Source organism: Trifolium pratense, linkage group LG7 (assembly GCF_020283565.1).
Source record: "Trifolium pratense cultivar HEN17-A07 linkage group LG7, ARS_RC_1.1, whole genome shotgun sequence".
NCBI lineage: Eukaryota > Viridiplantae > Streptophyta > Magnoliopsida > Fabales > Fabaceae > Trifolium > Trifolium pratense.
In genome coordinates this window covers 4,421,006-4,447,448 of record NC_060065.1, presented here as the reverse complement: position 1 = coordinate 4,447,448, position 26,443 = coordinate 4,421,006, and the positions used below count along the sequence as shown (strand labels likewise).

General features: G+C 32.7%; 3 protein-coding genes across 3 annotated transcripts; all 3 read right to left on the bottom strand.

The window, feature by feature from the left end:
* Positions 1 to 2,808: 2,808 nt before the first annotated feature.
* On the bottom strand, positions 2,809 to 8,141 carry LOC123898568 (probable galacturonosyltransferase 10). Its single transcript, XM_045949556.1, has 3 exons — positions 7,868 to 8,141; positions 6,220 to 6,616; positions 2,809 to 4,789 (listed from the first exon to the last, which is right to left on the bottom strand). The coding sequence occupies exons 2-3, from the start codon at positions 6,367 to 6,369 to the stop codon at positions 3,338 to 3,340; spliced, it is 1,602 nt and encodes a 533-aa protein (XP_045805512.1). The 5' UTR covers positions 6,370 to 6,616; positions 7,868 to 8,141; the 3' UTR covers positions 2,809 to 3,337.
* Positions 8,142 to 11,514: 3,373 nt separating this feature from the next.
* On the bottom strand, positions 11,515 to 20,396 carry LOC123898567 (ubiquitin carboxyl-terminal hydrolase 26-like). The gene is made up of 14 exons (XM_045949555.1): positions 20,210 to 20,396; positions 19,608 to 19,713; positions 18,917 to 19,513; positions 18,086 to 18,341; positions 17,024 to 17,742; positions 16,738 to 16,846; positions 15,951 to 16,129; positions 15,526 to 15,810; positions 15,248 to 15,446; positions 14,081 to 14,152; positions 13,564 to 13,791; positions 12,897 to 13,160; positions 12,082 to 12,229; positions 11,515 to 11,927 (listed from the first exon to the last, which is right to left on the bottom strand). Exons 2-14 carry the CDS (start codon positions 19,685 to 19,687, stop codon positions 11,833 to 11,835), a joined length of 3,231 nt encoding a protein of 1,076 aa, XP_045805511.1. The 5' UTR covers positions 19,688 to 19,713; positions 20,210 to 20,396; the 3' UTR covers positions 11,515 to 11,832.
* A 783-nt stretch (positions 20,397 to 21,179) lies between these two features.
* Positions 21,180 to 25,050, bottom strand: LOC123897835 (uncharacterized protein At2g24330). Its single transcript, XM_045948620.1, has 6 exons — positions 24,674 to 25,050; positions 24,177 to 24,461; positions 23,647 to 23,791; positions 22,887 to 22,996; positions 22,021 to 22,447; positions 21,180 to 21,907 (listed from the first exon to the last, which is right to left on the bottom strand). The coding sequence occupies exons 2-6, from the start codon at positions 24,438 to 24,440 to the stop codon at positions 21,603 to 21,605; spliced, it is 1,251 nt and encodes a 416-aa protein (XP_045804576.1). The 5' UTR covers positions 24,441 to 24,461; positions 24,674 to 25,050; the 3' UTR covers positions 21,180 to 21,602.
* Positions 25,051 to 26,443: the final 1,393 nt, after the last annotated feature.

Genomic DNA, 26,443 nt, shown 5'->3' with positions numbered 1-26,443 from the left:
TTTTTTTTTTTGACAAAGATTCAGTCTATGATTTATGAATTTAAAATATGAAATTTAAGACTTTGTTATGTTTCAAAAATTCATCAATGTCTGAATTATAGTTAAATAATTTCGTTTGGACAAATTGAATGTTCATTTTAAAAACCTTTCACGAATTTATACTAAGATAAAATTTACCGTATGATTTTATCTTTCGATAAATATAAGGGTAATGCTATGAAATTTTCTCACTATATATATGCACAACTACTATCACTACTATCATATATTATAGGCATAAAAAATATATGCAAGAGATAAGGAAAGAGACCCTAATCTTCATGTTCATGCACGTAGTGGCAAAAAACAACCACAAGTATCGGCCATAGAGAAGAGTATCAGAGGACTACAATGAAGAGAGGAAAAAGGGTCTTCAATGTATGGCACAAGCAAGAGCTTTTCCAAGCTTCTTAGGGAAGCATAGGATGAAAGTTGTCATATCCCACCTCAATAACCAAATTGATATCATCAAGGTCAACCTCAATTTTTAATATTATTATTTTGTACCGATTTCGTGAGAAATTTACTTTTGCTTACACAGAATTTTGTATCAAAAAAGTTAGTGGCGCAGTTGATTGGTTTTGCTTACACACAATTTTATACCTATATCTTCTAGTAATTCTGACTTGTTGATATGTAAATAAATACTGTAATACTGTAATAAATAAATAAAATAACGAGGAAGTCCCGTGTAGGGGTGGTCAAATCCAAACCAATCCAAAAAATAACCGCAAATCGATAAAAAAAAACCGAAAATCGCAAAAAATCGAATATTTTTGGATGTGTTTGGATGTCCTTTTGTGAAAACCGTTGGATCGGATCGGATTTTGGATTGATTTTTTAAAACCGATCCAAACTGAACCAAACCGCATACATAATTTTTAATAGTTATTTAACTTTTTATTAGTATGATATATTACATTAACATATTAATTGTTGGTTTTTAGTTTTCTCAATAACACATATTAGTTCAATTTCAGCTATTTCTTTTTACTATTTCATAGATTTCAAATATATTTGATAATTGTCATTGCAAAATATTAATTTTTAACATATTATGTCTTATATTTTACATAAAATATATTATTTTATCATGTATTTATAACATTAATATTTAAATAAGTAAAATTTAATTTGTAATTTGGATATCCAAAAACCGATCCAAATTAAACCGCACAAAATTGGAGCGGATTTGATCGGATTTTTTTAATTAGCCATCCAAAACCGAACCGAACCGCGAGTTATTTTAATTTTGGATCGGATGAATTTTTGTCACAAAACCGATCCAAACTGAACTGCGTGCACCCCTAGTCCCGTGAGCTTAACTCAATTGGTAGAACATTATATTATATATGCAGGGGGGCCGTGGTTCGAACTCCGATCATCGCACTTATCCACCTTAAATGTGGAATTTCTAGCTACCGGATTACTTGACAAAAAAAAAATAACGAGTAAATATATAAACAATTTGAATTGATTCTAATTGTATCATAGCAGATCCAGGAGATGTTGGCTGGGATCAATGGTTTGGGGGTGCAATCCCAATTCAACAACTCATAAACAATGGATTTAAATGCCGACATTCATAGTTAAACATCCCAACAATTGCAAGAGAAAATAAAGATGACTATTTTAATTTTTATTGTAATACAATGGTAAATAATATATTTCCTCATGCATCCTTCTATTTGATTAGTCTTCTAATATGTTTTGTTTACAAGATCAATCAATGCTTTATTAGACGTGCAAATCATTAAAAAATTATTTAATTGATATACAATAAAAGACATTTAGTGTTGCTATATGGTACGAGAGACTTTGCACACGTTTTTATTCAGTGAGGATAAAGTAAATCTTCTCTCGGTTGTTTTGTTTAGAAGTGATAGTCACAAGTCACCTGCATCATCATCATCATCAAAATAAGTTGCTTCAGTGATGGCTACACTATGTTGATCACTAGCATCAACCATTTTGATGGGCATTCCCCTACAACATAAAAATTTAAATGAGTCCGGTAGTTAATGGTGATGCATTATACTTTTAAATGTTCAATGCATAAATAATAGTGTTACTATTAATTTCTTAACAAAATGGATACGACGGTAATGAATACTCTGTACTGAACAAAACCATCTTGTTAAAATTTAGTTCTAATCATTACTTTAAAAATTTGTATATTTTTCAAGAATCTGCATCCCTTTACAAAAGATTATTATTATTTTTTTTTTTTGGTAAAAGAGCAATGAGGGTAACATGGTAACATATCTCCAATAGTTTACCTACCAGCTAAATTTCAAACTATCAAAGCTCATATTAATCTGAGAACCGAAAAATTAACCAAAAATTATAGGGGTTGAAAATTCTGTCCATTTCTATAATCCAACTCAACCAGAGCTATTTAGAACCCGATTTGTCCCATCATACAAAAATTGAAAATGAAAATTTGGGGGAGAAAAGAGAGTCACGGGGGAAGAGAATTCTTAAAAAAATTAGGGATGAATTAGGATCAAATTTGATGGCGCAGTATCAATTTAGAAACCCGTTGGGATAAACTTCGGGTCAAATGGCTTTATATTTTATGATTCTTATCCTTTTATTATTAAAAAAAATAATCAAGTGAACAAAAATATAAAAGTACATGTGAACAAATAAAATGTTCCTTATATTTCTTATTTCTTTTTCTGTTTTGGTCAAGAAAAGTTCCTTACATTTCTATCATTACCCCTTAGCACATAAGAGAAACAATCAAATAAAATAATCCACACCAAGAACAAAAGGATATTGAATCTCTGATTAGAAAATAAATAAGCAAGATAATTTTGATACAAGAAAGAACCATAAAACTCTAATCATGGTTTCTTTTTGGATCAAAAAAGACAACAACGGTAGAAGAAATATTGTAGTAGCTAACTAACTTGCAATGAACAATAGTGGTACTAGTGGACAACAAAAAGTTTACAGTAGATCTCAACTCTGACTAAAATCACAAAGAAGAAACTATAAGCTGATATTGTCTAATAGAAATGAACATCTATATGCTACAACCGAAGATCCGGAATCAATGAAGACACCGTGTTATAGCCACCAATCATGCTTGACCTTTTAAAATTGTAAAAGCATTTTTACTACCAAATTAATACCCTCAATTGGATTTTGCATGTAAGGATCACTATACCTCCCAGATCCACAAGTCAATAAATGTTTCACTGTTGCGATAGAGGATTGGAATGGTTACTGATGTATTTCCATGCACGCCAAGGTTTGAACTTTGAAGTTCCAATTAAAGCTCAATTCATAATCAATGAAAGTTGCATTGCTGTAATAAGGGATGAGAGTAATCGATATGTTTTTCCCATATGGGCTTGTATTTTTCAATCCCAATCTTCAACCAAGGTTTGGAGTTCCCATTGAAGTGCAGTACAGCTCCTCTCTCTATCAATTGAGCATCAACGTTTGTGTAGCCAAAACCTAGTACATGCCATGATGGATCCAAGGGCTCGGTTAATCCATAAAATGTCAACAGTCCAGGTGGCAAGGTACCGAGTTTCCACAGTGTCCGATCTACATTCTTTTCTTGCCAATAGTGGTAGATACCTGTTACATTCTTCTTCCTCCATTCAACCAAATCAAATACATTCATCCCAAATGCCCATCCACATGCATCAGGATCAAAATGTGCTCTTATAAGAGGATGAGAATAGTTCAAGTATTTATGGTATCTATGAAATGTTTCCATGCATGTCTCAACAGCTCCATTAACATTCCCGTTCAAATCAATTGAAAAAAGATCAGAAAGGTCCTTCTGAACAACAACATCATCGTCCAGGAACACGATCTTCTTCAGTGCAGGAAAAACTTCAGGGATATAGAACCTCAGGTGGTTAAGCATGGAAAGATATTTAGGGTTACGAAACTTGATGGGTGTCTTTCCATCATCACTGTTTCCAGAGAAATAGTAGCTTTGTATTTCAGAGTCTTGAAGTTGCTTAAGCACAGGAACATATGAAGCATTTAACCAAGTAAAGTCTTCATACTTCTGAACTTCCACAGTCACCCCACGGAAATCATTCAAGGTAAACCACGCCTTCATTGCAGCATAATTTATTTCATCAGTGACAAGGTGAAAAACAACCATATTGGGATTTTTTGAATTTTTTGCAGTTGAATTGACTACAACTGAAGTTGCAATAATATTATCAGAGAACACACAAAAGTGGTAAAGATTTTTATCCTTAATCTTCATCTCCACTTGCCTTTTGTCCTTTAATTTCTTTTGCAAAGAAAGGTTTTTGAACCATTCTGTTGTTAACCGGACACCAAGACAGTATAAGCTTTTTGGGACTTCTTCAGCCGCTATTTGTCCATATTTTGAACTCTTTTCACTTACAGAATTCATCTGTTCTTCAAGAGCTTGAATTTTTGCTTTGAATCTCATGATCATGGTTGCACTGTCATAATGGAGCTGTTGGGCCTGATATAACAATAACGCCATATCACGGATAGCACTGTCTGATTCTCTGGTTGTTAGAGGTGAACGCCTAGTGGCAGCATTTGAGAGGAGAATCTGCGAATTGCGGATCTGAGCACTTAGTTCCCAAGCAAACTGTAGATTGTTACTTTCTTTTGCAATTACAACAAAAGCTTTTGCTAGGGATATCTGATCATTAAGTTGTCTGGTTACCGAGTCTGAACTTAACATCTCTTCAGTAATATTGAGGCCTTCCATAATTCTATCATTCTTGTAAGTTCTCTGCACAACAAGATACAAGTTATTCGCTAAGCAAGGACCCAAACTCATCCTCCCCCATCTCCATCCCCCGAAAATAATATAGTATTCTAGCTTTGACATAAGAAGTCAAGTGTGCCATGAAAGCTATGTTCCAATAACTTGATCAAGTTTCAGTACTTTTTCGTATGATCTATGCATTACCCTTTAATTATTATGTCACAATTCCAATATCATAAATGAAATTACGAAAATATATTTACGGAAAATTATTATTATTTTCTATAGTAAGGAAATGAAGTGTATGTTAACTTAACAACAAGAGCAAAAACATATGAAAATATCACTATTCTGCCTATTGCAAAACATTTAACAATAAGCTCCCTATATAATGGTAGTAATTTTAATCAAATTATAACAATGTGAGCATAAAGTAGCAGCATGGTACAGATTCAAATCCAAACATTATGTGAAATTTTCTTCATTACTAAATGTTGACGGCTTACCATGTTTTGAAAGATGTATTACAAACTTACAAAAGTAATGTCATCAGCCAGCTAGATTATCAATTAATAAAATAAATTAAGCTAGCAGTGATGTAACAATAAAATCAGAAATTTAAAACATCTGATCTGGCATAACACTGCTATTCAAAATTATTAGGTGTTAAAAAACTGATCGATGTAAAAATGGGTGAGGTGTATATACCTTATGGAAATACTCTAATTTTTTTTTTTATCTAATTTATAATTCTATCCAATTCACCCATTAACCATTTTTTCCATCTAAAGAGAAAATTTTAAAAGGAATAAGATGCAGAAACGGAACAAGAGTCAACGTTTTTCAATCTCACATAAATCCAGTTGTTTCTCTCGAATGCAGGTTATAATAGGAATGCATCAAACGCATAAGCCCAAAACAACTACTCATATGAAAGAACCCGTTTACACACCCCAAAACATGAAAAATGAAAAGGCATATAAAGCAAACTAGCACAAAATCCGGATAACACAATCTCACAAAGACACATGGTACATAATTCTGAAAACACGCCGAATTTCCAACATCATCACATCAGAAGAATTGAAAGATTTTTTTTAAAGCTAATAAACTTTTTTCAGCTGATTATAAGCTCTAAAAATAGCTCACAGGTTTTCACATCCACCTAAATGCTGAGATTGCAAATAGTAGCTTTTAATGTCTATATTCAAATAGAAATATCTTATCTTATTGAGTTGAAGAGACATAGTTTAGCTGATTAGTCGATTTTCCCTTACACAATAAGGTACAACAATAGTACCTTGTTTAAAGAACCCATATCATATTAACTTGACAGAAAATGAAGGTTCTACAACCAAGACTATGATCCAGAAAGAAATTAGCTGAGTTTTCATACAAACTTTTCAGCAACAAGAACAGAAACCAACGTAATCAAGTAAATAAAAAAGCAATACCTTGGGCAAAGACGGTCTAGACTCAATCTGAGTCCCTTTTGTCAGAATATAGATAAAGAGAAGAACCACTGCACAGCACAATGCCCACCAAAACACATCAGGAACCCTTCTCCGCACTGGCCTTCGAAAATCTGTTGGTCTTCGCCTCATTTTCCAAACTTGTTCAAAACCACAATTTCCCCCCCTAAAACTCAGGGGAAAACAGAACAAGAGAAAAAAGAGGGAGTGGCAAATCAAGTGGTATTTCTGAGATCAACACGAATTGCGGTTTTAGACTCGTTGGATATTTAGGTTGAGAAGATTCAAACTTTGGAGAAATATTTTATTTTGGTTTTGTGGGCATGAGATCACTACAATGAGCAATAAATGAAATACCACATAGTTTGTTTCTCTTTGCCTGCGCCATGGGAGAAAAACAATTATATATTTTAGACTCAATTATAAGGAATAAGATCAAAGTAGCATACACCAAAAATAGGACAACCATTCAGTAAAAGAGAAATCAATGAGCCAGTATCAAACATTCATGATTCACATTAAAAACAATTCCCTAAGCTTAAAGGGGATTGCAAAACCCAAAAGAAAGAGAACCATTCTAGTAAAATAAGAACCACCTAGTTGTGATTAATATTCCTAATTAACATACAAAATAACATGCATACACACTGAACTATGGCAAAGAGTGTAAGAGTATGATGTGTGAAGTATTTACAACAGTTTGAGTTTAGCATTGTGTTTAAAATAACATAAACAAGATTTGAAATTTTGAATAAGAGTATAATAATGTGTGAAGTACTTCCAATAAGTAAAAAATTGAAAAGTTTGTATTAAAGAAAAGACAGAAATCACAAAGCAATTATGATAATAAGATGGATTATGGCATCTAGCTTGAAAGTTGAAACCCAAAAAGTGTCACAATCCAGCATTAGTTTTAGGCACCCAACAAAAAATTGAAAATATAGAGCAGTGGTTTCTACCAAGTGCACGAATATAATAATAATTTCATATGATAACAAAAGGCAAAATAGAAAAACCTTGCAAACCATGCACATAGAAGAGAATCAACTATGATATAAATAACTAAAAACACTATCGGTTCTACCAAAAACAATATCGGTCTTTTAGTTGTCAGCACAAAAGATTAGTTATAGCATGCCTCTCTTCCTTTTCCACTTCATATATGATTTATATACATGTATGCTTCATGCAGTGTTGTCGAATATCGGCCATGCCGGGTTTCAGAGACAGGATTTCAACTGATCCTCGATATCCGCCATATGAAAGTAAATAGTAATACTAGAAATGATAATAGCAAATGATAACAGTTTCAATTTTAGCATAAATTAAATATATTGACCAAGAAATTATTGGAGACAACATCATCATCATAGATAAATAATTACTTAAATAACTAGATTTGTAAATTCCAACTCATAATTGAGAATTTTTTGAAGAACATTCAGATTTAAGTATCAGACAAAAAATAATAATTTTAATCTAACATTTATTGCTATAAATAAAAGTTCCAGGAAAATTGAGATTCAAAATGTAGAGCAGAACTAGACATTGAACATTGTAGCGCATGAAATGAAATTGAAAAATTAAGCTCAGATTTTGGCTTAATTAAATCAACGAATTATGATTATACCTGCGTTGTTGAGATCAGTGTTATAACAAGTTGAAGAAATCTTTGATTTGAGTGAGCTGATGAGTTTATTTGATTGACGCACGGTTGCAGTAACTGGGAATGAATGAGGATGATTAAGAAAATAGCTTATGAGGGAATCGCGGTGAAGAAAATAGCTTATTAGGGTCTTAGGGATTATGATTTCCGCAGAGAGGAAAAGAAAATTTATTGAGAGTTTCTGCAGTTGAGGATACACAAAAAGAAATACCATACATTTAATTTAAGAATTTAATATTGTTTGAAATATCATATACTGTATCTAATTTAATATTTTTTTGACAAAATATTTAATTTAATATTGTTTTTTATAATATGTTCATTTTAATTTTGGTCATTTTTTGATAATAAATATGTTTGTCCTTAAATATATCCTCATTGCCTAAATCACAAAATTTCAAAAAGTTTGTTTAGAATTGTTATTTGTCCCACAAGTAGCTCAAATGGTAGCTATTAGGAATATTATTGGAGTGACCGGAACTCCGGATTCCACACTTCTTTACATTTAAATGTGTGATGATTGACGCTTGACTTGATAGGGAGGATGACGGTTCAATCCATGCAACTGCGATCGGGAAGAGGCTGAAACAACTTGATATCAAAAAGATTATTGTTGTTTACAGTAAATAATGTATGTTAGAATTACAGATGAAAATTTAAAGAAAAAGGTTTATAAAAAATGACAAATTTTTTAAAGGATTTTTATACTCCCTCCGGTCCTTATTATAAGAAAAAATTTACTTTTTAGATTCATAGAATGTTGGGTGTATCTAGTCAATAATATAGACCAGATACATCCAACATTCTATGAATCTAAAAAATAAACTTCTTCTTATAATAAGGACCAGAGTGAGTATTTAAAGACGGAATGCTCATTGTATTGTACGTAAAAATAAATGTCCGTCTTCTAAAATATTACCACTTCTTACTCCTCTCGTAACAAATTATATATTATATACCGTACTTAATTTAATTTAATTTTTATATAAAAAGGGCCTAAGCACAAGAGAAGAAACTAAACAGAAATGACTCTAGGGGTAGTAATCTCCATTATATCCGTAAGCAACAAACTACTCAACCTAGCGTTCAGGTACAATTTTAGAAAAAAAAAACATTTTACAATATCAATATTGAATTAATTGTTTGATGGTAAATTACGACTGACATTTTTTACTTACGTGCTCGAGAGAAAATCTCTCTCTAATCGAAATTTTGAATTTTGGATTTTGAATTTTTCTATATTTAAAATGTGTGGATCTAATTACTACCTATTTGACAAAAAAATTGTCCTTTCTTTCCAAACATTTTTGATGTTTTCTCTCCCCACCCCCCGTGTTTCTTTTATCCCCCCTGAGTTTCCAATTTTGCCCTTGAAAAAACTTCGGTTCGTAGAAACCGAAGTTTTTTTTTGTCTTGAAAACAAATTTCGGTTTCTAAAAACCGAAATTTACTCTGAATTTGCACTAGAAAAAATTCGGTTTCTGCGAACCGAATTTTTCACAAGGGCAAAATTGGAATATTGATGGGTATAAAAGAAACACGAGGGGCCCGAAGAGAAAACATCAACATTTTTTTTACAAGTCTGAGTAAGTTGTTAACACCGACAAAAAAATCATCTGTTGAGGAGGGTGGCTTTACATTTTTGACAAAAGAAATCCTGTATTTTTCTTACAAAAGAAATGTATTTTGTTTCTTCTTTCAATCGTAGCTCATATTCATAATAATATGTCTGTTTTTTATATCACGTGGTACTATCAATGGGAATAAGTAAGATCAAGTTTAAGGGCCTACGCCCCTATTTAAGCTCAAGCAGGTCAAATTCGTTTTCTACTTGTTCTCATAGGAAGAAAAAAGAGTTCGACCGTGAAGTAAGTAAAATTTGATCAAGAATTATTTTCATCATGAATCGAATTTGAGTTTTCCGAACAATTCATTCTAAAAAAAGCTCATTAATCACTTGAGTCTAAGAGCATCTCCAATAAGGGTATCTAAGAGAGTTTCATAGACTAATGATACGATATTTTTTTTTTTTTTTATTATTGGAGTTCTATGACGTGACACATAGAGTATCAAAATTGATGATACTGGTACCTTAAATAAGGTACCGTATCATCAATTTCATGTTATTATTAGTTTCCATATATGTCAAAATATTACCGTTGACATTTAATGATTGGATCTTCTTCTTTTTTTTTTTTTATTATAGAAAAGTTTTATTTCTTTGTTGTCTTTTCATTTCATAAGTTTTCATTCAATTTCGTTTCTTCAACAACAGTGCCAAAAAGATTTTTTTTCTTCTTGTAGTGGATGTTAATTTGATAATATTTCATATTATTCTATATATTACACAATTTTTATTTATTTTGTTCTCAAATCATATTTTATTTGTTTTCTATCAAATAGATCCTAATATGTATAATAATAAAAATTAATTATTATATTTTTCATTATATATTTCCCGTCATATTTATGCATTTTTCACCATTTTTTATTTATTGTCATGTATTTCTCATTATATTTAATTAGTAATTTATTTATCTACGTATTTATTAAATTAACTAATTTTTATTTTTATTTAGATTAAATAAAAAAAATAAATATAGAAGAGACCATTTGTTATTAATGTATAATACTAAAAAAGTGGTATTACCATTGGAACAAAATATGTATGAGTTGCATAAATATTACATGGTATTATATGGACCCCTTGTTAGTAATGTAAGTAATATCACCATTGGAGATGCTATATGTCTTAGTCACTCAGTTATAATTGTTATTGCTATATATATTGTGCAAATACCTAAATTGTATGGGTTATTTCATTGATTGTACATAACTACATGTACATTAATTGGGCAAATAATTGTCCAACAATCTTCACACTCCTATGGTTATGTGAGTTGCAAAAGGTTAGAGTTTAACACTCAACGTTGACAAGGGTTCTGTTTCCCTCTAAAGAGATATATATCCACAATATCCATAGATGGAGCACACCAACAACCTACACTTTTTCATTTCACAAAAACAAACTTTCTATTTCAAACAATAAAGAATAAGGGTAGCAATTGATTATTCAGTTTCGTATATATATTGTTGAAAGTGAAATGATAAAGACAGTGATTTAAGAAAACAATATATTACATCCCTCCATCTCACACTATTTTCTTTGAAAGCAAGATACAGCCAACTAGACAAAACAAGACAACTGTTTCAACATTAATAAGAAGGCCTACAATCAATCAAACTTCTGTGATAAAAATTGTATTAAGTGTACGTTTGGTTTAGCTTTTACTTAACTCAAATCACTTCTCAATGCAATATTTGGACTGATTTATCAAAGCTGTGAATTGTAGTTTCTACTTAAATGAGTTTGATCTAATAACTCAGCATGAAAACAAACAACCTATACAATATTTTTCACTGTTATTACAGCTCAAGACCAGACAAATTTAGCTAGTAAATAAGTAAATTCGTCCTCGAATTTATACCCATCAAACTCTTAACTACTAACAAGTAACATTTGCTAAGCCACTAGGATTGGTCTAGTGGTGAGGGGTTTGGGTAGTATGTTGTAGGTCCTGGGTTCGATCCCCAGCTCATTGTAAACCAAAAAAAACAAGTAACATTTGCTTGTATAAAAATCTAAAGCAAAACAACAATAATATTATTTTTCTTCACAATGTTCCCCTCATAATACAAAAATGAGTGGGAATGTATTTTGCATTTAACTACTACTCTATTAGAAACCATATATGCTTGTTCCACTAGTAACTAACTAGCAAAATACATTCCAAAACTTGCCTTTTATCTCTTGGCTTTAGGAAGACAAGTGGTGCTCAACAGTAGGAAAGCACCAGGAATACAATTCAGATTTATCTTATCACCGATAGAAAGATCTCAGATTTATATCGCCTACCGAAAGCACATTTTTAAACAACCTGGGATGAAATGTTTGTTGTAAGAAGCGTTCCACGGAAACCTTCCTCAGTATGCTGCAGATCCATCCTATCACTGCAGAGTTCATCTGCAAAAGACGAATACAATTCATTTCTGACTTAATGAATCAAAAGTAATTACTTGGGGAAGATATAAAAGATTACATGTGCTATACTTATATTCCCTATGGCTGTAAAAATAAAGCGAGTGCATCACCATTACGGCGCTATTAAATAGCTTACCGGCAATATCTCGATTTTCATGGATCTCAGAATCCCTCACTATAATCTGATCTCCGGCAAATATGTTTGCATCCGCAAGGGTAGCACTTTCATCATCATTGTCAATTATTCTATCACCTTTATGTAGTATCTGGTTTTCCTTGACAACCTTGGAGGACAATAATCATCGATAAGATTCATGAAAAGAGATTTAAACATTATGATGCTTTGCACTCTAGCATAGCAATTCACTGATTATCATTAATGCTGAAGATAAAACCTTTCTAACTTGAAAGAAATTCATCTGACTAGCTATTATCAATGAAACAAATTCATCCCATAAAAGTGAAAGTAAACCTGCCTATGAAGTGTCAGTTCATGTGTATAGTAGTATAACCTGTGAAGATAACACTTGGGTAACTAATGTTTTCTTATGACAAAAGGGACATGATCGACATGTTTACCGATTTCATTAAAGAGGATACACTATTTGTTGTCCATCTTATCTTATAGTATACATTGAAGGAATGCTTAATTGAAAGGAAAATTTAGAACCAAAATTACACTTCACACTTGATTAACAAAACAAAAATGTTATGGTAAACCGCAACTCATTTTTAGTATACTCCACCCCACAAATTTGAAACTGGAATGTAAAATGATTTCCCACCATGTTATATGCATGAGATCAATATTGACCTGAAAAAAGACCCAGTTTCAATGATATGATATCCTAAAGTTCTCAGAGCAGAGGATTCTTTTTATAGAAAAAGGCACTTTCAAGATTTAAACTGAACTAAAGCATTATGCATACAACCAACATAGAGTTTACTCACCCCAAAGGATTCCCATATCATCATTTTCAACTGGTATAGTGATGTTGAAGCGGAAACTTTTAGACTAACTGAACTCCCATTTTTAGTCTTCCGGGAGCGCTTCGAAACCCGCCGATCGGTTTCAATTAATCCCTTTGACGCCTCCAAGATTGATTTAGGTACCTCCTTACCACGTACAAGAATTACAGATATGTCCTCATTGCAATAGTTAAGTTTATGCATTAAGTCACAGCTTTCTTTTTCTCCAATGCAACTTTCACAAACCTGGATATTGAGATGAAAATAATAGTTGAATTGAAAGTTGGTATATATAATTCAATAAATGAAAGTTGAGGAGATCAAAATATTTAGTCAGCTGAATAAAAAACCGATGACTTTCAAACTTCAGATAGTTACATAATTACATTATTCACCCAAGATCAATAATTTGTCAGTCAACTTAGATCCACAGACTGAGAATCACCGTTTTCAACACGTGATTGCATTCATTAAGCAACATTAACGACAGAACAAAAATTTGTACTATGCATGAGAATGAAAAACAGGAAAACCAATGACATGGCTTTCAAAACTAAGTGCAATTTGTATGCAATACTGTAAGATTAATATATAAAAGAACAGTGCAAAAAAAAAGTAGGGCCAGTAACATAAGAGAGTTTTGGATCACCTCAGGACAAGTCTTGATCAAAATTTGTCCAGTTCCATTTTCATTATTCACTTTATCCCCCGTGTGTAACTGATCCTCACATATCAGCATCTTGTCATCGGATCCAGTCAAAAAGTTATCTGAATCATTAATGTGATAAATTGTAGCAGATATCCCTTTGGTCACAGTACCACCCCATTCTTCACAAAAGCATATCCAATCATTCTCAGATATGATAGTTAAACCTGCCTATAATCCACAAAAAGGAAATGGAAATTTGAGTCAACAAATTAACAAAAAAGAACTAAAATTACACCCATCAACACGTGAAAATGAAGGAGGAAGAAACAGAGTGAAAGAGCAAATGATATCAAGAATTCATAATTTACTTGTTTAATTTTTTAAAGGGATTTTAAGCATACTAAAACAGGTGAACTAGTTTGCCATAAAGAATTTGACATGTGATTGCATGCATTTACATAAATATCATGAGTATAAAAAACAATTCCTTTCTTGTTTCTTTTCCTAACCAACTTACAGAAGATTCTCTCTGGTTTATAGCACCGCGTCTGAAAACCAGTTGAGGAGGTCTTTCAACAAGTTGTGAGTGCTGATACAACAGATACAAAATTCATCATTAAAATTTTCTAGGGATTAAATTCTAAAGAAAGAATGGAAATGCTATATAGATATGCACACACAATCACATGATTAATTGATCAGTGAGCTCTGCTACTTAAGTCACTAACACGTGTGGGATAAGCTTGTTTGGTGGTTAACATAGGATAAAGACAGCGAGAATTTCACAAGAAACCACCTATTTGGATGTATATTTGGTAGTTTGGACAAGCTTAATTCTCTGTTAAGAATTTCACAATGGTGGGATAGCATCCTTAGTGTAGTTTATGTAAAATTTTGCGTTTAATAATAATTTGTGTTTGCATCAGAAAAAATAAAATAATGTCTGATATCAGCCCAAAAAATTCTTATCCTTTCCAATAAACAACCCACCAGATCGTACATGTTACCCTATCTCGTGTATGATGTTGACCAGATCATGGTAGGATATGATATGAATTACTTTCAAATGACAACATTAGCCTTATATTCAGTGACAATGGTGAAGGGTGTCAGGTGATGGTGATGGTGATGGGTATTGAGAAGCAATGGTTGTGGCAAAAGGTGTTGGAGAGCGATGGCAATGATAGAGGATGCAAGGGAGTGGAGGGTATCAGGCAGTGGTGGAGGTGTCGGGAGCTAGCAGTAAGTAGTGGAAGGTTGAAGCAATCAGATGCTGTTGTGGAAGGGAGGGAGAGAGAAGGGTAGAAGAGAGGGCAACAAACAAGAGGAGGAGGAGGAGGAGGAGGAGGAGGAGGAGAAGAATATTTCTATCTTATGATGTTGATTTCTAACCCAGTCCCCAGTCAGTTCCATGTTATTTTTTCACTAGTGAGCAAGATAGATAGAATATGTTAATAGGACAAGCTTATCCCATCGTATAGTCACCTCATACTATGGATCAAAATTTGTATCCTATCTCCTCTTCATGATATACCTTTTTCTGACAGTAGCATACAAAAATTTCACTTTAATTTTGCCAAACAGTAATCAAAATCATTTTGTATAGTAACTAAAGCAAATTAAACATGTAGCATCGACTACAATGCAAAACATGGCCATATTCCAGAGTAAAATACAAATGTACCTTTTCACACATCAGTGAATCAATTACCCCATCTAAAGTTTCCGGTTTATCTGGATTCTTGAATGTTGGACTAATGTAATTTCTCCATTTTAATATCCATGAAGAAGGCAGCAAGAAATATTTGCAATCTACAGATAGTGGCATACTTTTAGCCTGGAATAATTTCTCATGATTCTGACGCTGCTTTTGTTTAACTAATCTGCAACATAAATGCAGAAGTTATCTTATAAGGTGTCTATATAGCACTCTATCTTAGTGGCAATTACAAATGAAATAACCTCAAGGAGTCCTCCAAGCATGCTGCTTCAGATAATTCATTAATGCATTGGGAACACTCTATGGAACTTAAAGGAAGAGTTGGGCCACCTAAGGGATCATCGGGTTTTACAGAAATAGCATCTTCATATAAGAAGAGCCAAAAAGTCTCAGGAATAAGCACCCGCTTAGCACCAGGAGCTTGCTCAGGCATCAATAGACCGTGTGGACAACTAATTGCTGCCGTTAGTCCAGCATCAGCTTCAGATGGAGCATCAAGGACTTTTCTTTTCCACCACTGCAGCAACCTTCAAAACATAAGACATTGAAGTTAATCAGAACAGGTCACATATTTATCTATAACAGGGTCAGTTGGTCAAGATATTTAACTGTTCCATTCAGTATCAGTGGAAGCATGACGGCCATGAGAGAAGACTTGTTATCATACCATGGTCTGGATATGAAATACTTTCCGTCTAGACAGTTCCCGTCAAGAATATCACGTGCAAGTGGCTTCAATGATTCTCTTCTACCCCGATAGGTGTCAGCTGATACCACTGTCTGAGCCCCGTGTATCAGACAATCCCGACAATGGTCATCATGAGACAGTGTTGGCATCCCACCATACTGAATTTTGCAACCCAATCAACAAAGGGAATGCGTCATGGATATTGTGTCAGTACAATGCAATGGAATAGATGAAATAGCAATAGAGGAACAAAAATTTGGACGAGATGTACAAATAAAATAATCCATAAGAAAACACCAGTGTCTGTCCTTTTTGTTAGATACTGAATTACTAATTTATTCAGACTAGTTCACTGCATCCTCCTCACGTAAACAAAATATTTCACAAAGAAAAGTTCCCTTACATCAGGCTCCCATATGACTTCAATTTTCCTACTGACAATCATCACGAAGAAAAAGGCAGTACTTCATGATCAAAACAAATTACTCCCTCAACTTCTAAGGTACTTTAACCTATAGACCACTAAATTTGAAACAGCTCCATCTGATAAGTTTTCGCTTTATCTTTCCTATCAGTATTGTCTAACAAAACATGTAAAAATATACTGAAAGATAAATACATTCCCACGATACCTATACCTTGCACTAACTTTAGTTAAACCGCCATGTATAAATACATTAATAGAAATCCACAAACAATGAATGAGATGATATCACAAGAAGACAATTAATAATCTAAACATATAAAGAAAATAAACAAAAGTTACCTTGGAAAACAACTTATCCCAGGCTTTGGCAGACAGTCGCTTTATTGAGGTAACCTTTGAAACGGGGACTTTCCCATGTGAACATTGGATGAATGTGTTGTCAATCGAACTGCATGTACATTGCAAAAGTAAAAACCCTATAAATAACATCAATTCCCCTTACACAAATAATTGACAAAAAGGAAACCTAAAGTTACGACAAGAAAATGGTCTAGTCACACACTACTTAAAAAAACATTGAAGTGTTCATGACCAAATATAATATAGTACAAAAATATGCACTAACGTTGGAATAATGTTGTCAGCCCACTGACGAAGCCAGTCACTAGAAATCCAATAGAATGGTCTCTCCAATGGTGGAACAGAAGCTTCAGCTAAAACAGATCGAACTTCCTTTCTCCTATCAGTAATACGACTCAATTCTAACTCTTTCCGATGACTGTATTGTTGACAAGCATCAAGATATGAGGCATTGAGATTGTGAATCTCATCATAAAGATGAGAAGGAAGAGAAGTACCATCTCGTGCAGTAGCTACAACACCCTCTATTTCTTTATGGTTAGCACCACAAGCTATGCCCCCATTTTCACTTACATTTTTTGCATGCTTAAGATGGTACATCAACATATATGCATCACAAGAAGAAAATATCTCCATAAGCGAAGATTGTGAATGAGTTTTGTTTCCATTACTTTCAGCTATCTTTACTTCAGATTGAATTGCATCAGTTACAATGGATTTAATAGTAGAACTAGAAGGTCCTTCACCAAATGGATGGTTACCCAAATTAGTAACAAGTTCATCATCAAATTCCCACCACTGCCCCGTGTTTTTGTCCTTGATGTGAGCGATGTAATGGCCGCTATTAACACCAGATCCCTTGTGAATCAGTACAGCTGACAAGTCATATACCAAATCAAACTGAGACAACTCAGACAATCTATGTCGCATATCAAGTTGTGCAGGAAATGAAAATGCAGAGGTAATTTTCTTCTTTGTGGTGGTCTGCAAACACAAATAAATAAGTAGAGAAGCACGCTTATAAAGATACAACTAGTGGTCCATGAAATCAAACTTCACGCCATATAAGAATAACCACCCTGAAGCAAGCAATTATGAAGGTGATGGTGAATGCACTATCGTTCTTAATGTAATACTTATTTATATATTTCTTATGATAAGTATGTCTCTTATATATCCATAAATCAGAAACTAAAACTATGTAAAACAAAGTAAAACAACGAAAAAAAAAGCATGCTACTTAGTAGTAGTGTAGTACCGAGCTCATTATAACTATAACAAAATATGGAAATTAATTATGAAGTAAATCGGTAATGTAATTAATTACCTTTGGAAGAAAGACACAACGTTTAAGTTGAAAATTAAGTACATCAGGTAATGTACACAACTTGATGCTGCGAGTAGCATCAACTCTTGTGTTGCATGACTCACAAAAATATTGATTGTCTCCATGAAGCTCTTCAACAGTTAGGTAATCATCTAAGCTCTCATCTAAACTTTTCAATCCCTTGACATTCAACTCCAATTCATAGAAATCTTCCGTTTTGGAAGAAGCTTCAGAGTCTCTTCCACATTGTGAGCACCTGCATAGTACGTCGTATAATTATAAGAGATGCGTATTTGTTATATACATAGATACTGCTGGTCACACATACATCTAATATGAAGGATAAATTGTACAATCGAAAGATAGTTGAGATCATTTTGACAATAAATTACCATAGTTGCTTTTGAGTTCTGACCAGTTATGAAAAAAAAGCTTAGTTCCATGAATTATATTACAAAAATAAACAGTACTCAACAAAGAATTGAAGCATTTAATATGTTTGTTTTCATAGAAGATAATCAAAATTAATATTTGGGAATATGAAAAATACTCCTTCTGAAAAACATACTCGTGCACGTTTTGTGGGGAGATCTGACAACAGTAACCAAACAATTGCATTACATGACAGTAACTCTGCATTATTGGTAATTGTTCTTTAGACCTGTTATTGAATTCTTTTGTGGTGGTAGTAGTAGTAGTAGTAAGAGGGGTCAAATGTAAAATAGAAAACTATCGGATATTTGAAAAATCTACAACAGGCCATAAAAAATATTATATGGTAAAAATAATTGTTTATTAGCTAACAAATTGCTTAGATTCAATGATTCTTACGTTGTCACATGAGACACACTTCCACGGAAAAGATCTTGAACTATTGTTCTTGCCTTGGAAACTTTGGAATGACTCAGACAACGCTCAAGCAATGACAGAAGCAATGTCAAGAATTCATGGCTATCCTGCTGAACACCATTATCTAACTCCAGTGTTTTCACAAAGGGAGATGAATCTATGAAAGCCAATTTACTAGCTTGTAACTGCGCAAAAAGTCTAGCTAGTTGATCTAATACAGGTTGTTGCCTTAAAACATCTGGTTCTGCAGAAAATATGCCTTCTCGGAATAACTTGTTCATGTACAAACATTGGAGTATTCCGTTTGCATAACATGTTGCCCCAAGATTTGTTAGACCTGCAGGAGAATCGGCAGACGCACGAAGATCCTTGTTTGGATCAGGGCCAAGACTTTCTACAAAATCTGACATCTTCTCCCATAAGCCAGATTTTCTGGCTCCATTTGGAGGTGGAACCAATGCACAAAAGCAATTCGGATTATCTTTCGTATTCACACGGCAGCCTGAACAAACCGGTTTCCAAATCATATACAATTGATTAATATCATCCCCGGTCACCACACCTGTTTCGTGAATTCTCCTACATTAATTGAAGAACATACATAACACAACATTGTTAAAAAATGAGTATTAAATCTCATTTCAATTCACAAACTAAAAACAACCTAGAGTACCTCCATATTTCATTAGAACAGACACCTTCATCCCCTTGTTTTTGTCTTTTATTTTTACTCCGGGTCGTTGGCCTACTCATTCTATAATACAAATACAACCTAGCCCCTGAAAATATCAATAACAATTACATCATTTCCATTATAAAACTTCAAAACTGTAAAACAAAAACACATGAATATCAATATATCACAGTATATTTCCTCATTTCCTTATGGGAAAATGGCAATGATCACTGAGACAAACATAATAAAGCTATAATTTTTTTGCAGTTACTATCATTTATCATATCATGGTGCAATATAAGTCGAAATTAAAGGCTAAAGTAAAATACTATATGGTTGCAGAAAATGCATTAAAAAAGACAATGAACAGGGCAAAATCAGTTTCAGAAAATTTTCAATTTTTGAATTGGGCTAAGCAGAAACAATACCGTTAATTGTAGTGTATAAAAAAGCAGGAATGAAATTAGATAAATCAAGGGGAAGGTTAATAGAAGAACCCTAGAATTTTGAAGCAGAAAAGATTCGGAAAAAATAAAATGAAGAAGAAATTATAAAAATGAGAAAGACGAGAAAATTTGAAGAAAATCGGAAAACAATACCTTAAGATGATTAAAGGAATGAAACTGAAAGAGATGAATAATTGTTGTTGTTGTTGTGGTGTTTGTTTAGGGGGGAAATTGAAGCTGCTTTCAGCTGCAAGATAGAAAAGTGCTTCGAATTCTGGAAAAATAGAAAGCAACAGAGAACAATAAAATTATTTTATTTTGTCAACAAAATAAATAAATTATTTTTTTTATTTTTTTTATAATTATTATTATTATTACTATCTAACCTCCAGTTACAAAAAAAAAAAAGAGACTATGATAATTAATTGTTCAATAAAAACATAAATAAAATTTGATATATAAGTAAAATATATAAAATTAGGATTTTTTCGAACAATTTTTATCTAACTCCTAACCTCTTTATTATTTTACTTATCATCTCATTCACCTCGACTACCGATTATCATTGTTATAGTAGTAATTCTCAAAATGTTATTATTTTATTAATAATATTATTATTATTATTATTAGGTCACTTTTTAAGTCATATTATTTCACAATTATTTGACTTAGATTAGATTCTATCTAATGATGAAGAATCTAGACAATAGTATACTGGATGTTCTTAATTCAATCCTAATTCCATTGTAAACCGTAAAAAAAGTGTTGGAGTGAGAGAAACACAAATGGTGGTGACTGGTGAGTATTAGAGAGAGAGAGAATGGGGCAATAGACAAAGTTTTGTTTGATTGGGAGGGAGGGAGGGATGTCATGTCACAATCAAAAGGTAGAGATGGATGGGTCAAGTTTTGAGGCAAAGACACAGCTCTTGTGCCAGATGTTGTACGTACACTTTTTTTTTAGGATGAATTACTTAGAAATATTTTGGCAATACTTTACTTACACGTAGTCGAACAATTGAATGCAAAAGTTTTAAAAAAAAATTGTTTTACATTTTTGCAATTGAATGCAAAAAAAAAAAAAAAAGAAGTCCGATTATATAAATTATAAAATGTGTCACAACTTCGAAAAATAAATGCTTTTATACACCAAAAATCTTAATAATAGAGCCCACAAATTCCTTTGACAAATAGAGATGATCCCTGCTCCTCATAGCTGGAAAGCAGTGCATAATATGGATGTAAATTCAGTTTTCAAAATTTCTCTCAGGTACGATTCAGGTTTTTAACTAGAACACTGAAGCAATATATAAATACCAGCAAAGAAAGATGAAAAACACGCCAAAATTGCCTTATCTCACAAGCAATCCATCTAATCTATGTATAACAAATCCACAATATGTATGGAAGTATTTCAGCTTTTCGTGTAGCAAAACCAACAAAGGAAACCAATTGCACAGTTCCTCCCCTTATAGTCAATTCCTTCCACGGAACAAGGGGCAAGACATGCATCCCAACAGACAAATCACCATAAGAAGGCTGCCATTTCAATCAGTTTTATCCTCTGAACTTGTCCTTTCTGAAACCTCTTCAATCTCAGGGATAGCATTTACGGGACTATCGCTTGTGATTATGCTCTCTGCAGCAGAAGTGCTAGCATTTAAAACTGCCTCACCATCGCCTGTTTTTGGAGACCTTGCCTTAGGGGAAGGAAGAGCCAGGATACGCTCATCCATTTGCACAGACCCCGCCTTAGGGGAGATACTCCCATCCAATTGCTTTGGTTTGTTCAGCGCACGGCAATGTGGGCAGTAGTAAGTGATAAATGGGAAATCCTCCTTCCGAGCAAGACCTGAACATAAATAAATAAGTAGATAAAAATATGCTTTTCCTGTTATAGTCATCTTTTCTCCTGCAATAAATGCAAAAGGACAAAACCATAAACGATAAAATTCAACCCCTTACCGTTATGCATGTGGCAGTTACCACATATGAGAGCATAAGACTGTGTTGGATCCTCACCCACAAGTAACGCTGCAATTCTTGCAATCCATCCTCCATCTTGTGGGGTTGAATTTTGAGGCTGATGTTCAACAACAATAGGTTGATCATACTCAGAGGTCTGGGTTTGATCGAATCCTCCCGAACCTACTAATTGTTGATCAGCAAAATTTTGTGCGGTTGTCCTTGGACTAGTGGATCTATTTTGAACTTGTTTCCTATTTCGAAGTCCAGAGGACTGCACAAGTTCAACATCATTGCTCTTCCCTGTTGAAGCACCACTGAGATGGGATTCATCACCCATGTACAATTTCAAACCAGAATCTGAACCCAATTTAGACGCCAAAACAGTTGCAGCAGCTGCCTTTGCGGCTGGGTCTGGGTCATATCTCTATGTACATCATCACAGGTATAATAGTTAATAATCTTAAAGCAGTGGTTAACATATACCATAAAAAACTGCTTTCTAGTAATGAAATTTAAAGCACAGACACGAGCATAACTCCTAATGAATAAGGAACTTTGTTTCCATTAGTCATGTCGTACGTTCACATTATTGATTCTTCCAAAAAAATAAAGCACTCAGATTATTGTCATCATAAAAAACTCCTAACTGAGAATTAGGAGGTGTGTCATCAAGATATGATAGGATTCTGAAAAATTAGATAATGTGTTGTATATCAACTTAGATTTTGAAATCACTGAACCTTAATATGTGGTCACCACAATCTCAAATTTATTTTGTCTGCTCCAAACAGCATGAAAAAAATTGTGATATTCTAAACCATGTAACAAGTCTTGTTCCTAGTTTCAATTCTTCAAACAATCACCTGAATAAGCTGTTGTGTAGTGTAATAATTTGTCTTTTCTTTGAGCTCATCGATTTTTGCTTGCCTTTCAGCTCGAAGCTTTTCAAGAATATTCTGGTCCCTGTTATCACCTGCATCATAACACATTATGAATTAAAACTTCAGCAAATTAGGAAATTTTATTTTTCACTTCTCGATGGTCAAATCACTACAGCCTTCTTAACTTATTATTGATGGCAACAAATTTCTTTAACAAATCAAATGCTACTCCTTCAAGCAATTTCCTATACACACAAGTTTCATAAGCTGTTTGTAAATGATTGAATGAACTTTAGGACCTTCTAATGAATTATAAAACCCATTATGACCAAATAATTTTATCAGCATTTGCTGAGTACCCTGGAGCCATCGATTTGATAGCATGAGGAAATTATTTCATCAAAAGCATTCATTTCAGGAAGTACTGAACTACAGACTTGTCCACTGGCTCTAACAATTACGAAGGCCTTTTCCCAGAGACAAGAAAAATGGAAGAAATTGTAATGGGTGATGAGTTTATAACTCCTTTTGATTTTAAAGTGTTAATTTGTATCATAAATAAGACCACTAGGTGACATCAAATTTGAGAATTATGAATGAAATCTTAATTTCATTGACATAGATGACAATTGCAAACGAGGCAACAACAAACCATACATCCGAAGTCCTGATTGTTAAAGAAGAAATACACACCTAGACTACCTTCTGTATGATATGCATGTCTAAAGCTTCTGACACTTACACATTCTTATGAAGCTGATAAATGCTGAATAAGTAGCAGCTGATAGTGCAGGCAAAAGAAACATTGGTAAAACCCGGATTGCCCTCATTTTCCAATCTATACCCACTGATCTTGTTGTCATAATAGCATAACCTACAGCAATGACCTGAAAGTTGAAACTATTCTCAGCAAAATTCTATTTTTATTACAATGAAAAAAAAAGGGTCTACAGTTTAGGACCATGGCAGCAAGTCATCAACTTACTTACTGATAGAAACCAAATAACGTACTTAATTAGCTATTCAATCAAAATGGATAACTAAAACTTGAAATGAATAACCACTTCCGTCTATTTATTATTTGGTACACAGATTAGAACATAACATATAAGTTTTGTTTTACATTTGATTTGATGCATTTTAAAGTAGAACCGATCATGTTCAATGGAAATAACACGAAAAACTGAATAGACAATATTACAACGAAATGTAAAAAGGCATACATAGTATATATAATCAACCATTAACCATATTAAAAAAAACATAGCATACCTCAAATATAACAGAAAATAAAATAAGATTCCGAGACACCCGCCTCCTGGATCGCGATCTCCTAGCCACTCTAGCTACGACAGTAGCTTCCTCTTTAGAAATATATTGAAGGCGTTTCTCAAAATCATCGCCGTGTAACCTAAAAATTCCGTTCCAAATTCGAGAAATGAATCCTTTACGCTTCTTCTTTTCATTCCCAGCAGTAGTAGCACTTGTTTTTGTCTCCTTGTTTTCACCTTCCCCAACTACTTTATCATCAGCCATTTTATTATAACCTTTTGTTTCCTAAAAACAACAAAAATTCTAACAAATCAACAATCACACAATCATTAATTAATCGATCCAGTAAACTAATTTAGTGACTAATCAATTCACTTAAATAGTAATAATAATAATTTTCCATTAATTGAATAATCACACAATTCATAAAAGATCAATCAATGAATAAAATTGAAAAGGAAAACGATGAATAAAAAGATTGAAATCGAGAAATTAACCTCCTCCAATGGTTGATGATTGATTGGATTGTTCGGATCTCGCGATTGAATTGATTGGATTCGATTAACGGAGGAGGAGGAAGCAAATCAATTTGGGGGAATTTGTGTTTGTTTTTTGGGAATTTCGAAACACGTCTCGTTGTGAAGAACACGTAGCACGAGGGTCGTAATCTAAGAAACAAAGACTTGAATGGCACTCAATGGAAAACTATATGCCAGGTGAAAAGAAAACCCATGCATGATAATAATAAAGTACTCCTAATTAATCATTCATTATGTGATGATGAATGTAATTATGATCTTTCTTCAATGTTAATCTACCATTTTGCAAATCAACTTTGGCTTCTGTTCTTTATTACAAATTTTAATTACCATCCTAATCTCTTTGTGTGACAAATTTTTATTTTTTATTGATAGAAAAATATGTGTGACAAATATTGTGATAATTAAATCATTTTTAAAAAATAAAAATAATTAGGATTATAGTTTTTTTTTCCGTAAATTAAATAAATTCCTTTCACAAGAGTAAAAAAAAAAATTCCTTTCACAAATTTTATATCCAATTATATATTATAAATAGAGTGGATCGACGGATGACCTGATATTCGGCTCTAAGAAATGTATAAGTTTAATATTTAATAGTGTTTCGAATAAGGTTTTTTTTAGTGAAAATATATGGCAAGAAAATGAGTAAAGCAGAGTAACTCGGGAGATTGCACAAAAAAACGTGTAACCCAACTCAACTTTCATGTTAATAATTTATTTCTTTATTAAATATGATCAAATAATTTGAAAGTTGATTTAATAAGATGTCACAATTTATAAAGTCTGGCTTTTTCAAAAAAGAAAAGGTCTTTGTGGACAAATAATATTTTCTGCAGTGTAATAAAATGAAAAAAGTTATTTTGGTGTATAAGATTATTTAGCGATAAATTTAGAAAATTATAATGTTGGTATTTTTAGGAATTCTGAATTATTGGTAAAATTATGTTCTTATCTCTAGTTCCTAGAATGTTGAATGAGTACCATCTTGTGTTTATTCCCTTTTCTTTCTTTCAATTTTGTATTGATTTTTTTTTCATCCAATGATATGATTTTGAGTCTAAGTAGTGCTAACAACATTCACTTTAACATCTCTTCTTTCCAGACACTCATTCTTTTATCGAGCGAAATAAATGTAAGTTTCACCAATTTATGTTGGTCTGGTTACAAAGTAGTGAAAACACGTGCATTTCGTCCAATAAAAAAATGAGTGTTGGAAAGATAACAAAAATTGACCATACTCAAAGTTACCGTATAAAAATTCTATATAAAAAAAAAGTTACCAGATGGATTAGCTCAACTTCAATGGGGGTAAACTTTCTTATATATTCTTTGATACACTATATTAAATTTTTATACTTAAAAATAGTTATTTAACATATTTTAAACAAAGTGAAATACAATATAACAATATTAAATAATCAAAAGTCATGAAATTAAGCTATTATAGCAAGGATCGATTCTTTTAGGAGCTAGCTTAACCGGACTTCCTACCCACAAAAAAAAAAAACTCATTAGAAACTTCGATTTCAATATAAAAATTATTTATTTTTAAAATTTTAATTTTAATTAATAATAATAATTTTTTCTTCGAAAGAAATAAAATTGACATAAAAAAACTCTTCGGGGTAATAAAAATATAAAGTTTTGGTAGTTGATTAGAAAGTGATCCATATATTTTTTGTGAGGTTGCATGATAGTAAAAATTAAGGTAGTTTTTTATGGAAA

Coding starts and splice junctions, on each gene's coding strand:
- LOC123898568 (XM_045949556.1), bottom strand. CDS start 6,369: ATGAGGCGAAGACCAACAGATTTTCGAAGGCCAGTGCGGAGAAGGGTT. Junction 4,790..6,219: donor CTAGACCGTCTTTGCCCAAG/GTATTGCTTTTT, acceptor CTTGTTGTGCAG/AGAACTTACAAGAATGATAG.
- LOC123898567 (XM_045949555.1), bottom strand. CDS start 19,687: ATGAGTAGGCCAACGACCCGGAGTAAAAATAAAAGACAAAAACAAGGG. Junction 15,447..15,525: donor TGCTTGGAGGACTCCTTGAG/GTTATTTCATTT, acceptor TTTATGTTGCAG/ATTAGTTAAACAAAAGCAGC. Junction 12,230..12,896: donor TGATATGGGAATCCTTTGGG/GTGAGTAAACTC, acceptor TTGTCCTCCAAG/GTTGTCAAGGAAAACCAGAT.
- LOC123897835 (XM_045948620.1), bottom strand. CDS start 24,440: ATGGCTGATGATAAAGTAGTTGGGGAAGGTGAAAACAAGGAGACAAAA. Junction 23,792..24,176: donor TATTTTCTGTTATATTTGAG/GTATGCTATGTT, acceptor TTCAACTTTCAG/GTCATTGCTGTAGGTTATGC. Junction 22,448..22,886: donor CTACACAACAGCTTATTCAG/GTGATTGTTTGA, acceptor TGATGTACATAG/AGATATGACCCAGACCCAGC.